This window comes from Amborella trichopoda, chromosome 3 (assembly GCF_054954075.1).
Source record: "Amborella trichopoda isolate Santa Cruz 75 chromosome 3, AtrichopodaSantaCruz75HAP2 v2.0, whole genome shotgun sequence".
In the NCBI taxonomy this organism is placed as follows: Eukaryota; Viridiplantae; Streptophyta; class Magnoliopsida; order Amborellales; family Amborellaceae; genus Amborella; species Amborella trichopoda.
The window spans coordinates 47,649,657-47,664,822 of NC_142338.1; the positions used below are offsets into that span (position 1 = coordinate 47,649,657).

Here is a 15,166-nt window from a genome sequence, read left to right on the forward strand (position 1 = left end):
GAATATGGATGGTCTAGATAATGTGATGCAAGATGAACTATTTGTAGGACTCAAAATTTTTTTTATTTTTTTATTTTTCATATTCACATATATTGATGTTGAGATGATCAATTAAAGAGCTTTTCAACATTAAAAGACTTTTTCCCTATAAATTTTTGATGTGCATCTTTAATTCTACATTTTAAGGTTGCAACCTTACGTATAAACTTTTTCTTTTACATATTTATGATCTAGAAGTCTAAAATACATGTGGTTTCCATCTATTTTTGGTTTTTTGGTCATTATGCACAAAAAAAAAATAAAAAAAATAAAAATAATAAAGAAGAAAACAAGCCTCGTGGGTCGCTCGTCATTTTCAATGACGTTTACTTTTATTTAAAGAGCAGAGAAATGATCCAACGGTTCCACTGAAAAGTATACGTGATCCAACGGTCCAAAGTTACTATTCTTCATTAAAAGGCCATTTCTTTTTGGGTTATTTCAAAGTTCAGCAATCGCAAAGAGAGCGATCGAAGTAATCAATCCCTTTCTGTCTCTAATCTTCAAAGTCTTTCTCTTTCTCTCTAAGCTTCAATCTCTCTCTCTCTCTAAAATTAAGGTACGTATCATCTCTTTCTCTCACTAATAACGAAGGCTTAGAAATCAACATTTTTGTCAGCTAATTATGTTCTCCATATTCTTTTCAATTGATTGGGGCAATACTTGTTCATGGATTAATTGGTTTGTGATTTTATACAAGTACTTGATGCCTGAATTCTTGCACTGCATATTTTAGCTTTATTACCCGCAAACATCAGCTTTGGTTCTCTGATGTTGCTTCATTTCTAAGGTTTCTTTTTACTGATAAAATTGGAGAAATACTTCTCTGTGATGGTTGGATTTAGTTTGAGGCTGCGGTTTTTGTTTTTGAAACCCTAGGATCATGTTGCCTTTTGAGCATACATTTTGATTTAGCATAGATTTTATTGAGATTTAGATTGATCGTTTTTTTTTTTTTTGGGTGGTAATCTTTGATCATTTATTCATTTTCTTGATCATGGGGTTTACGTGATTATGTTTAATTCCTGAATTTTGCTTCAGTCTCTTTCTTTTATAGCTTTGTGCTTGAAGGTTTTATCAATAGAAATTTCTTTTTTGGAGTATATTTTTCAATAGCAAGGTTTGTGAATTAAATCGTATAATTCGAGGGGTTTTCTGCTACTCATTTATTTGGGTTTCTGTGGATATAGGTTTTTGGGTTTTATTTGAATTTATATTCATTTCTTTAATGGTTACTTCGTGGGGTTGTAGTCATTGAATTTTATGTTCATTTGGATCTGATCTGTAGTGTATTGTGAGGCTGTCTTGGTAAAGTAGTTACATCTGAAACCTATAATTCAGCTGTTTGTTTGATGATGGGGTTTTTCACTTTTTCCTTTTCAGTTTTTGTGGAATTTTCTCAGTAGCTTTTGAGGATCTAATGACAAAATTTGTAAACGTCGATGGCAATTTTTAGTGGAAACTTTATTGTAAAATATTCTGGATTTTGGGTTTTTACTTGTTACGTTACCTTGTTGATTTCACCTTAAAGTTGCAACTGAGGATGAAGTTTTATTGATTTTGTTACACGTGTGACCCTAGGATGATGGGGCTTTTCCCGAGCAAATGATAATTGAGATCTCATTTTGAATTTCTAAACATTTCTGGGTTCATGTACGTTTATGCTTGAGAGGATTTTCTCATCAAATATTGCTCTCTTGTATGATTGATTTGAGATTTTCATGGAAATCGGCATATTTGGAGCCCTAAAATGTAGGGATTTCCTGCAACTGATTGTGTTTGAAATCTCATAATTCTCACAGTACCCACCTGTTCACTGAACTTGGTTCACTCATTTATGGAACCTTGCTCTTTTCCCTTTGGTTATTCTGATATCCTAGACGTTTGGATTCAATGTAGGGTTTCGAGAAATGGGGGATAACAATTTGATGGAGAAGGTTAGCGCATTTGGTGAGCGCTTGAAAATTGGGGGATCAGAGGTTGGTCGTAAAATGAGTGCCGGTATGAGCTCCATGAGCTTCAAGATGAAGGAGCTCTTCCAAGGCCAGAACCAGGCCGAGAAGATCGTAGAAGAAGCGACAGCTGAGACCATGGATGGACCAGATTGGTCCTCTAATTTGGAGATATGTGATATGGTTAATGGTGAGAAAATCAGTAGCCAAGATGTTATTCGAGCTCTAAAGAAGAGGATCATGCTTAAGAATGCTAGGGTTCAGTATTTAGCTCTGGTTCTTCTTGAAACATTAGTGAAGAACTGTGAGAAGGCTTTCTCAGAGATTGCTTCTGAGAGGGTTTTGGATGAGATGGTGAAGATGATCGATGATCCTCTGACAGTTGTGAACAATCGAAACAAGGCTTTGATTCTTATTGAAGCATGGGGGGAGTCTTCAGAGGAACTTCGGTACTTACCTGTTTTTGAGGAGACTTACAAGGTGATTTTCCTCCTCTTATGGTTGTTGGAACATATGTTTGCCTATTTGAAATGAAATGTTTGTTTACCGAAAGTTTAAAGTGAGCTTGCACATTTTTATAACCTTGGGAACACCATATATTTTCTCAAGAGCATGTCTCTCTAGTGTGAGATGCTTCCAACATTATTTTGTTTTTCTCTTCTTTTCTTTTCCTTTTTCTGAGTGGGGCTTTCCCTCGCATTGATATAGTTTACTCATGCTGCAATTTGGAAAACTTTATGCATCTAATGCTCTCTATCTATCATTGTATTTACCCAAAAAGAATCTATCTTTGTCGTTTCCTTATATTCCTCTCTTTTTCTTTATGCATTTGTAGAGCTTGAAATCTAGAGGTGTACGTTTTCCTGGACGAGATAATGAAAGTTTGGCTCCAATTTTCACCCCACCACGTTCAGTTTCTGATGTGGACTTGAATACTGATCCTCTTGGACATCAGCACCCTCAGTTTGCACAGAATGAGAACTTCCATGATGTTGTTGCTCAAAGCTTTACCCCAGAGCAAACAAAAGAAGCATTTGATGTGGCTCGGAACAGCATTGAACTCCTTTCTACTGTTTTATCCTCTTGTCCCCAGCAAGATGCTCTCGAGGTGATTCACATAAACTTGGTTACATGTTCTTTATTTGATGCACTCGGTAGATTTTTTCTTTCCTTTTTTTTTCCCCTTAAAGGTCTATGAAGTAGAATTTGACTGGTTATTAGATGGTCATGGTTCATGACATTTTTGTTTGAATTCTTCAATACAATAGTCGCAGGAATACTTGAACTTGTCATCTTTCCATTCTAAACAAATAATGATGGCACTATAATTTGTCTTTGGAATAGTTAATGTGTAATTTTGGGTTATGAATTATCGAATTATCTAAAAGAAAGAATGAAGTTTTGTTTGAAATGGCTATATAAGACATGGGTGAGGTGCCGATGGGTTTAAATGTTTCATGGAAATTTTGGTAGAGTATGATGCCTAGAGCTGGAATGCTGAATTGATGCAATGTGATGGAAATACTTTTTTCTATAATAATTGAAATTGAATTACTGTCATAGGTGTTTTTTAAATGGATCGCATTTTCTTCCGATAGGTACTACAACTATATATCTTAATTTGCTGAATGGATCCCATTTGATGAATTTGATCTTTATTTGCTATTTCCTTGAAAATTATTCAACTGATAGGTTTTGTGTGCCTTTGCTTTGTAGAGTCCATCCTTAAGTAATTTCTTTTCTATAATAAGAAAAAAGTTCTATAAGGTCTTCGCTTTGGGATGATGTCCTTAAAATCATACCATCCGGTCAAGTCTGGGCAGCCAGTTTCTCAATTTATGCTAGGTTTCTAATGTGATTGGTGGTAGGTGGTCTTACATGTATCTTAATTATGGTTTATGATTAGTTATATTTTATAAAAATATAATATAACTTAGATGTACATGTACTATGCACATAAAATAGGAAAAAGCTATTTAAAAAAATTGAAACTTCTTTTTTCAGTTTTAAAGTTGTTGGGCAGTTTGAGCAATAAACTACCAACCCAAGAAGTGTTTAAACATTAGGTAAGCCAAGCTTTGTAGTTTTAGCTACTGGATATAGCCAGGCTAAGTCCACACAAGTGATGAGGTGATGGAGAGTCTTTTTGAGTTTATTTTCCAGGAATATGAGCAAAGCCCTAACCAATGTTATCATATGCTCTTCTCTTCGGCCCAATCGCCTGAAGTCCTTGGCTTCAGCCCCTAAAAATTGAATTTCTCCCTAATAATTTCAATATTTCTGAAAGTATTTTTGAGAACATCTGACATTAAAAAAAATGCACCTTAAAAAATTCAAAATTTTGGAGAAGTGCGACATAAAAAGTTAAAAAATATACCTCAATATATTGAAATATTAAAGATATCTTTTTACTCGGTTTTTTTGGAATTTTTATAAATTTCATTTTTTAAAATACACCTGAAGACTACCCCCCTAACCGGCTAAAGAGGCGAAGCGCTTCCCTTTCCTTCCCAAAACAAGGAGCTTTCAGAATCAAATCTGATAAGATTGACTCAGGCAAGTGCCCCTTCAGAATCTAATAGTTAGAATTTGGAGCTTGATGCTATTGAGTATGTGGCCTCTATGATGTCCTCCGCACCAATTTTCTATGCTAGTCTTGGTCGACCTATTTGTGCAGCATCCTTTCGTTTCATTGTCTTTGGTAGGCATGAATAAATGTTTCTATTACCGTGGAAATGAAAAAGGGGATTTTAGGCTAGAATGCTCTTTGTGTGTGAGGTATCTAGAAGCTTGTGAGCTGGATTTGTTTTTAAGCCAGGTGAAAGTGCTGAGGCAGGTGAGCTGAAATTAATGGTGTCTATGCAATGCAAAAGAATAATATTTTAAATGATAGCCATCTTTGAGAAGCAGTTCGTGAGGTATTATAGAGCAGGTCTTTGAAGTATTTGTTTTTGTTGAAGGGTGGATCCATCCAACAAATGCCCTGAAAAGCTTGAGAATTTCTTAACTTTGTCGAAAGATATGAATGACATGCAGAAGGAGCGGGTAAAATTGGGGTTATTTGATCTTTTGAGTTCTTTTTGGTTTCTTAAGGCATATATGTCATTTTCTGTTGTGGATGATTGAGTTGTACAATTGGAAATTTTAATCTTGATAAGTTGTAAAAGAGCTAGGATTTAATTATGATTGGGGTTCTAGAGGAGAAAGTTAGGTTCTAAGGTTTATTTTGCTACAAAGTAAAAAATATTGGACAATGAAATGGAGAATAGAAGAAGAATTGGTTTTGGGTCTTGTAAAAAAGATCTTTAGGGTTGGATTCCCCTACAATTAGAGAGGGAGTCAAGTCTCTCATCCTTTCAGTCAAGAGATTTTGGGGTGAAGTCCCATGTAGACCTAGAGAGAGAGAGAGAGTCAAGTCTTTTAAACCTTTTGATCTATAGAAAGCTTATGATAGACTACATCGAGATTTGATTTGGTGAGTGTTGGAAAAGAAAGGAGTCTACAGGCACTATATCGACTTGGTGAGAGATATGTATAATGGAGCGCTAACTAGTGTACATACAACTAGTGGAGAGGCGAGTGAGTTTTCAGTGACAATAGGTCTACATCAGGGGTCAACATTGAGGCCATACCTCTTTGTCTTAGTTATGGACGACTTAACTAGGCACCTTCAAGATGAGGTACCGTGGGGTATGTTGTTTGCAGATGACATAGTTCTTGATCGATGAGACCTGAAATGACGTCGATACAAAGTTAGAACTTTGGAGCGATGCTCTAAAATCTAAAGGTTTTACAATTAGCCAGACTAAGACAAAGTATAATGTCGAATGCAAGTTTGGTAATAATAGGAGCATAGACAAGGAAGTAGTTAAGATCAATGGTTAAGAAATACCAAAAAGAGTGCACTTTCGATATCTTGGGTTGATAATCCAAGTAAATGGAGAGATTGAGGAAGATGTACATAGAATTAGAATTGGGTGGGCGAAGTGGAGATGTGCGACCAAAATTTTATGTGATCACCGCACACCAATGCAGCTGAGGAGTAAGTTTTATATGACAATTGTGAGACCAATTTTACTCTATGGGGCGGAATGTTGGGCGGTCAAAAAATAATATACCCATAGAATGAGTGTGGCGGAGATGAGGATGTTGAGATGGATGAGTGGCAAGACAATAAGGGATAAAATTCAAAATGAATACATTTGGGAAAATTTTGGTGTGGCATCAATAGGCGATGAGATGAGAGAGAGTAGACTTAGGTGGGCTGACCATGTGTGGCGCAAACCCAGTACAACACCTGTTAGGAGGTGCGAGTTATTTCAAGTGGAAAGCTAAGAAAGGGCAAGAGGTAGGCCCAAAAGGACATGGTTGAAAGTGATGAAAAAAGATATGAAGACTTATGGCCTCACTGAGGTATGTCCCTTAATAGAGTAGAAAGGTAGACCAAGATTTGTGTAGCCGACCCCAATTAGTTGGGGAAAAAGGCTTTGACGATGATGATGAGGGTTACACTCCTTTGTTGAGCCAGGGAGAGGGTATATTACTCTCATGAATTTTTATTTTATTTTATTTTTTTAGTCAGATTATTTTCTCTCACCGTTTCCCTATATCTATTGATATTATGGCTTCAAAAGATTTGTCCATTACAATGCCCCCAAAATTTGCTCTTACAGTCCAGGATATGCTGCCAAAATCTTAGAGGCTATGAATCATAACATAAATTGAGTAAATTGATGAACTTCAAGGGGAGATCAGTGAAAATACTGGTTACCAAGAAGATCTAACAGCAATTCTCACCCCACCCTTGGGATGAACAAGCCCAACAATACATTCCTAGGGCTGATCCCATATGTAATGAGGAAATTTTGAGGCAAGAACCAGGACCTGTAGAGTGCCCACGAGATCTTGGCATCAAGGTTGATCTCCTCAGGTTTCAAGGTAAGCTCATTGAGGGCCATATTGATTGGTCGAGTTTGGTAGAAAATTTATGGAAGAGCTCAAAAGAGAAATCAAGATCATGCCCGATATCATCTATTTCACGTTTCACATCAAGTGTTTTACTGATTGGCTGGTTGAAGTGAAAAAACCCGTGCGAATGGTCAAATGCCACCAACTGTTGGACGACCCTCTGAATAAACACAACAATCTTGAGGTTGAGCTTCTCCTAACCGTAGAGAATGATGCTATGGATTTTTAGTTTTTTATTTTATTAATTTGTTTAGGAGGCTAAAATTGGGTTTATTCAATCTTTTGTGTTTTTTGGGTTTGTTAAGACATTTATTTGATCTTTTGTTGAGAGAAAATAAACCAAATAAAAAAATAAAAATGGTGAGAAGAGAAAAGAATTAATTAAGTTTAAAATGCAACATGACAATAAAATTAATCTCTTTAACTCAATTTATTTATTTTATTATTGTTTTAACTTAGGAGTTTTGGTTTTTGAAAGAAGCTGTATTGAACAAATTTAATGGAAGAGGTTGTCAGTAGAAAAAGAGAGAATTTTAGTGGAATTATTAATGGAACAAACTTTGTAGAGAGATAGATAGATAGAGAGAGAGAGAGAGGTTGTTAGTGGAGAGAGAGAAAGAGATAGTAGAGAGAGACAGACACCAAGGTTGGGGAGGAGAGATAGAGAGTTATATAGTGGATTGGCGATTTTTAAGGTGTAGACGTTTTGGTTTTTAGGACGTCTTAAAAACAAGAGAGAATTATAAGAAGTAAGAACCAAAAAAGTAAAAAACAAAGGGCCACATCAGGGATCTCATGAAGCCAAGGGCTTTATAAAAACCTTAGGCATATTTATGAGTGTACGCAAGTTGCTTAGCTATCATCTCTTTTGATTGGGAGGTACATGTGGCGACTTTCAAAAAAAAGGAGGGTGGCTCTTGTTCTGTTTAAAAATATTTAAAATTATGCTGACTTCCAAAAAAACCATTTTAGACTGGTTTTGTTCTGCCATAACCGGCCGATTCCTAACAGGATCGGCCGGTTCTATCAGAGAGCTGGTTGGTTCAAGGGGGGAGTCGGCCGGTTCCCGATATATGACGGAATCCGATTGGCTACAACGATTTCCAATTCGGACTGCACGATTTTGATCTAGATGAATGAATTTTAAAACCTTGGATAGCCATGAAATCCTTGTTATGAAACATTTGGGGGTTGGGGGGAGTCAAATACGGGTCTCCAAAAGGGAAAATGGACTTGTCCTTTTCCGTAATCTCAAACAAGAGTTTTGAGAAGATCAGGAACATGAAGGTGTGTTGGTTACTCATAATGCTAGGTTTGAGTGGGAGGATCATTGCAATATGGACTAGAATTTCCTGGGGAAAGAGGATGATGCAAATAGATAGTTCACAATGTTGATTACATTTCAGTATGTGAAGGATATGGCTTTATTTGGCTGTTTGCAATGATGTACATTCTGAGCAATCTAGTTAGAATTGAATCATATGTTACACAGCTTGTAGAGGGGTGAGGATCACTTGCTGGAATTTTGGGCACGCTTAACATATATGATTCCTTGAATTCCATTGAGTTGCTTTGAAATGAATCCTCTCACTCCATGAAGTTTTGGTGGGGAGGGATTTGTGTGTGTGTGTGTGTGTGTGTGGGGGGGGGGGGTAGGGTTCAGGTCCGGGTCAACTTCGGTTGGGATTCAACCCTACTAGTTTTAAGTTGGACCCTTGCCCGACCCACCAGGTCAGTCGGTCCAGGTCTATAAATAAAAAAATATAGTATACATTTTATATTATATATTGAATATTGTTAGTTATTATTTGCACTAGTATATACTAGGCTGGGTCAGGTCGGGTTGACCCTGGCCCTGATTGGACAAGATCTAAGCAGCATCTGGACCGGATCGAATCTTGATCGGCTCAAGGTCAAATGGTCCCAGACTTGATCCGTTGGATCCAATATTCGAGTCCAGACCTTGACCTGGTCGGGTCAACCTCTCGGGTCCACCGGTCGACTTGACTCACTTCCCACCCCGAGGGATGAGTGACTGGGAAGAAAAGGAAGTACAGCAACTAAACTGTAGGGATGACTCAAAGAATGAAAATCTTGTTATGGAACATTTGGGGGTTACGGGGAGTCAAATAGGGGTCTACAAAGAGAAAAATTGTCTTGTCCTTATCGAAAATTTGAAACAAGAGTTTCTAGATGATTCGTAACAGGAAGGTGTGCTGGTTGGTACTCGTAATGCCAAGTTTGGGTGGAAGGATCATCACAATGTGGACTGAAATTTCCTGGGGATAGACGATGATGCAATTAAATAATTCACAATGTTGGTTACACTTCCGTACGTGAGGGATATGGCTTCAATTGGCTGTTTGCAATAATGTACATTCTGAGCAATCCGGTTAAAATTCAATCATATGTTATACAGCTTGTAAAGGGGTGAGGGTCATTTGCAGCTATTTTGGGCGGGCCTCAACATAGTTTATTCCTTGAATTCCATCGAGTTGCTTTGAAATGAATCCCCTCATCCATGGAGTTTAGGTGGGGTTTCAAGGAAATTATTTAGTTATTGTTGAAGTTTTCTATGAAAAGGCCTGGTTGGACGAGAATTATCTGAAACTAGTTCTCTGCATAAAATTATTTTCTGTTTGGCACATACCTTGTAATATATTTTAATGTTATTTAATTGTTTAACTTTTTGGCGATTTTGAGCCATTTTTAGTTAGTTCTAGTTAAAACATGTGATTTTTAATAAATTATTGAATAAAATGAAATTAACTTTTTAAAAGATAAACGTCTATGTAAAACTCTCTGCCTATAAGATAATTTTACGATACATACTGCCAAACAATAAATAATTCATTGTCTCGATTAATTTTATTGAAACAGTGAATTATCAGTGATAACAAGTACAACCAAACATGCCTGAACATTTACTTATGTGTCTGGACTACCATGGATACTTCTAGGGATAGCATGGATCAGTGGGGTTTCTGGCCTCTTTATATCCCTCCATTTTTGGCCAATCTGTACACTTACATATTTATTTGAGTTTTGTTATCTAGTAGTAAGAGAAGATAATCGTATGCTGTGGCAATAAAGTTAGTTGAATGATGATGTTCTCGACCAAAAATGGGTGAATCCATTTCCAATAAGCCTTTTATAGCATGCCATTCTCCAATTTTGGTAGGTTTCTAATCAGGTTATTTGGCGGCATTAAATGCTTACTCATAGTAGCATAATGTATATTGTGTCATTGAAGGTTCCTCTTTTATAAAGGATCACATACCAGCTATCTGTTTGTCTAACTTTCAGTTTTTATCTCGACAAACAAATGAAGTCTTATACTTGCAATTGACATAACGAGCTTAGCTTAGCTGTGTGCAGTGCATGCATAATTTCTCTTGCCGAGTTTTGATTATGTTCTAAGAATTTCCTTGGAGCATTCTTGAATCATCTCACATGCTGGTTTCCTAAATGAACCGCCTATCCTTTTCGTGATATTTGTTGTCAATACCCTATTGAATAAACTTAGAAGCCGAAGAAAATATTGTAAATCTTTTTTTCAAGTGCCACAACTTTATGTTGAAAAAATCTCTGCCTTGTGAGAAATATTGTATTGCTTAACTACTGAATGGGTTTTGGCCTTTGTGAAATTTGCAGCACTTAACTCTCCTTTTGGAGAGATTTTATTATATTTTAATTCTTTAGCGCTTAACGCTTTGTAACCAACGTATCAATCCTACCTCACTTGTTTCAATATCTAAAAACACTACGTGATCGTGGATGGTAATCAAGCATAAGATCTAGTCTATCCTTCCTAGTGTTGAAAAAAACGTCCGGCAACAGTGGTCTAGGCCGCCCAGCTCCTAGGCAGTTAGATTAGGTTCAAATGGGGGCAAAGGGTGTTCAGTTATCTTATTTTATGTCCAGATTTTGTATAAATATACATGTTCATGCATTTTTTATATATAAAAAAAAAACACCAAAATACCCCGAAGCGGGGGTCCCTAGGTGGGCGCCCAGGAACAGCCCGCCTAGTTGGTCTGCCCAGGTCTGGGTGATACCCCACAGCCAGCCTCCCCTAGCCAGCCTAGGCGGCTGCTAGGCACTAGGGGGCCGCTTTTTGAATCAAAGATCCTTCCATTCTTCCAAACCCCATTTCCTTTCAAACAATATCATCTCTCGTCTCATTGCTCTTTCTCCTCCCATTCTTCTGCAGTCCCTAACCCCGTAAGTTTTTGGTTCGACTTATTTGTATCCTCTCTCCTTCCCAATATTCTCTACGTACAAGATCCACTTATTTCATGCATTACTGTCTTGTCACTATGATTTGATTATCATCTTCTCCTTCTCTGGCTTCCATCCTTTCCTCTACTTTCAAAACCCTTTATCTGTTTCTATTCTAACTCTATCAAACTCCATTTGTTTTCTTTATTATTTCGGATTCTCATCCTCTCTCTCTATTCCCCTTCCATTTTCTTCACACCCATGTCCCATTTCTTTCAAAAGTACCATCATGTTACCTCCATCCAATTCTCATTTCCCTCTCTCCCACCTTCCATTCTTTTCTACTTTTCAACCGCGTCTCCTTTCACGCATTAGCATCACATGATCTCGATCCACTTTCACTCTCTTCCCCGCCCTCCCTCTCTCTCACTCTCATATCACAGCAATCTGATTCTTGTTTTCTCATTCCTATGCAGGACGACCTATCCACCACGCTCGTGGAGCAGCTGCGCCGCTCCCGATCGACCATCCAGAGAATCATTGAGACAGCAGGGGACAATGAGGCCTTACTCTTTGAGGCCCTTAACTTGAATGATGAGATTCAAAAGGTTTTCTCTAAATATGAAGACCTCTACAAGCCTGTTTCAGCTCCACCTGCACCAGAACCTGCTATGATACCCATTGCAGTTGAGGCTGAAGACTCTCCAAGAGTGGCCCATGAAGACCCACTTGTTAGAAAGCCTGCAAATTCTAGGTCGAGAAGTGGAGAAGATGATGATATAATGCATGATTTGGATGAGATGATCTTTGGCAAGAAGGGCGGCTCATCAGATGGGCAGGACCCAAAAAAGAATCAGAACAAAGATGATCTCATTAGGTTCTAGATTGTGACGGTGATCTCTCTCTCCCCCCACCCCAGGGGCGCGCCCGCATTCACACATACATACATCAGAACAAAGATGATCTCATTCTAGTTCTTGATTGTGAACTCTCTCTCTCCCCTCCAACATCATCAGAACAAAGACGGTCTCATTACAGTTCTAGATTATGAGGTCTCTCCCTCTCTCTCTTCTTTTGACAGGTTTGGAATAGGAGAATGGTTGGGAGTGTTATATTTTTATTGTTGACTGCAGGAGGACTCTTTGGATTTTCTTCGCATTTATGTAAATCCTATTCCTTGTAGAAGTGGTTTCTGTTGCTCCCTCTCCTTAACGAGTAATTTTTATTTTTATCCTAGTATAAATGAATGGAAAATATCCCCTAATCTAAAAACGTTGCACAGTGAAGGAAGGAATCCATTATTGTTCAAAAAAGGTTAAAAAAAAAGGAGAAATCCAGACCTAGGTGTTTAACAAGTTTGGATTGAGGGATGAATATTTGCTACCAAACCTTAAAATTGAGATTTTTAATGCTGAAATAAAAGGAAATAACTTGGGCTTGAGTTTCAATATTGTCAGTGTTTCAAACCTGGGTGGATGGTTCATCCCATGGATCTGTCTTAAATTGTCCTATTGCCAATCTGGATTGGTTCGAATTGTTGATCTGGAAAAAAAATAAAAAAGTACAAAAAAAAGATTTAAAATAAAGTTTTTTTTTGGGGGGGGAAGACGGCCCACTAAGGATACCTTCTTGGAACCTGTCCGGTGTAGCTCTTCATTTGGATGTGTTTCTCAATCTAGATTGTGGTGGCTTTTAAGAAACTGATTGGGCGTAACCAATGTTCCAAAATTTACCGCTCCGGATTAGGATTGGTGGGGATGGTCTTAGTTCCTAGCCAAAATTAAGAAAATTAAGAATCTCTCTGATTCCCATTGATTCGCCTCGTTCTGTCAAATAATCGGACAAGTTTGTGTGGGAATCAAGTGATCTGAATTGCCCAATTCCTACCTATTTTATTTTAGGGTGTGGTTTTTAACTGTGCATAAGGATGCAACCTTAAACGAACAAATTAAAATCTTATCATAACATGTAGTTTTGATATTGAAAATTATTAGGATGGCTTTTCATCTCTAGTTATAGAATTTTGAACTCCAAAAATGGTTCAAATCAAGTAGATCTATAAATATATGAAAATATTGAAAATGGGCCATCTAGATGATATGTTGTAAGGTGCACTATTTTTGGGACTCGAAATTTTTTGTCTTTATTTTTCATATTCATACATCTTGATGTGGAGATAATCATTAGAGGGTTTTTCAATGTTAAGACGCCTTTTTTTATGGATTTTTTGATATGCAACTTAATTCTATGTTTTAAGGGTGTATTTTTATTTTATTTCTTTTTTTTTGGATAAGGTTTGTATAAGGTGCCCTCCTTATACTGTAGAAGTAAGTCACACCTCTAAAATTTGCTTCGAAATATAGTTTCGGTGTCCAAAACTTGATAATAGTTTGATAATCTATCTTTATTCTTACTTATAAAATTAAAATTTCAAAAATAGTACGGAAACAAATAAATTTATAAGTACTTGAAAATTTTGAAAATAGACAGTTCAAAATACTCGTTATATATACACTATTTTTAGGTTTTGAAATTCTTGTTTTTCCCATATTCACACATCTAGGGGCTAGGCGTCTAGATGATTGATTGGAGGCCTATATGACTTCGGAACATTCTCTTCTATAAGATTTTTGAGGTGTACCTTACTTCAGTAGTACAAAGTTGCAACCTTATATAAACTTTTTTTTTTTTTTTTTTGGACTTCTTATTTTGAAAAAATTAAAATTATTATTTGATTTTTTGTGGACCGATTCTAACTGGGGAATTGGTTCGGTTTGCCAATTTGGATCTCTGGCTTCCTGATTTGGATTGGATTTTTGGAATGTTGGTTCACTCGGTTGATCCGGTTTTTGAGACACTAGGGACAGCCTCAATTCTTAATTAAAAAATCTTAATTTAAAGGGAAAAGATAAGGGTGCAACCTTATACTAAAACCTTCTTACAACTGATCATCTTGGCCTCGAGATGTGTGGATACACCTTAAAAAAAAAAAGAATCTCAAGTCCTGAAAATAGTGTATCGTATGATAAGTTATATTGGCTGTTTAGTTTCAAAATATTCGAGTATTTATAAACTTGTTCGATTTGAAACATTTTTTAGTTTCAAATTTCATAATTAGGGTTGAAATAGATTTTTAAACCATTGTGAGGTTTTTGAAACCGAAATTACCATTTTCCGGTAGAATTTAGATGTACGCCTTACTTATACTCCGGGGCACCTTATACTAACCTCATCCGATAGAAGGAATGACTTTTAAAAGCCATAAGATTTCATGCTGCTGTGGGAGCATACTGTCTATTTACTTCCTTAGGTAAAATCCAATCTAAAAGTAATTGTAAGACCACAAATTTTGGAGGTGTAAAATTTTTCAATTATAGATTAAACTCTATAAAATAAAATTTCCAATAGCTCTCTCCAGGCACTTGAAAAAACCAATACCTCAAAACTGAATAGAGACCATCCAACTTTTTGACAGTGAGTTAAGTGTTAGAAATCATTGAAGGAAAAGTGTTGTATGAGTCAGTGGGCACAAGAGCCTGCTAACTCGCAAACGTCCATCATAAAGATGGACGTTGTATAAAATGTACCTTCCGTAAATTCCATAAACGATAAACCAAAAATATAAAAATTTGTATTTTTAATTTTAAAATTTTATTTTTCTTTTGATATTCCTGATCACTTTGGCTACATGATGAATAAATAAAAAAAATTAGATAAAAAATTCATCTCTAAAATGAATTTTAGAAGAGGGCCTCATGTGTACGTATGAATCGGCTGACTCATAGAAACTCTATTCAACTTTAAATTCAAAATTTCTTTGCCGAAAATGATCTAGTGATTTTTAGGTGGATCCAGAATTTTAAGATTGAAACTGTCTCCCAAATAGGTCATCTAGTAGAGGGACTAGATGTATAATGCCCCCACGGGGAGCGTAGTATTTATAATTTATATGTGGATTATAATTCTTTTAAAATATATATATTAAA

The 15,166-nt window shown here is 36.5% G+C and overlaps 1 protein-coding gene across 2 annotated transcripts; it reads left to right on the top strand.

Annotated features, from left to right (window-relative positions):
- Window positions 1–507: 507 nt before the first annotated feature.
- On the top strand, window positions 508–12,362 carry LOC18443832 (Target of Myb protein 1). 2 transcript variants are annotated; one of them, XM_011628620.3, is made up of 4 exons: window positions 508–720; window positions 1,939–2,471; window positions 2,827–3,099; window positions 11,657–12,362. In XM_011628620.3, exons 2-4 carry the CDS (start codon window positions 1,950–1,952, stop codon window positions 12,062–12,064), a joined length of 1,203 nt encoding a protein of 400 aa, XP_011626922.1. In that variant the 5' UTR covers window positions 508–720; window positions 1,939–1,949; the 3' UTR covers window positions 12,065–12,362. The 2 variants fall into 2 exon arrangements, with proteins under 2 accessions (XP_011626922.1, XP_011626923.1); XM_011628621.3 differs by having other exon boundaries at window positions 508–598.
- The last annotated feature ends 2,804 nt before the right edge of the window (window positions 12,363–15,166 follow it).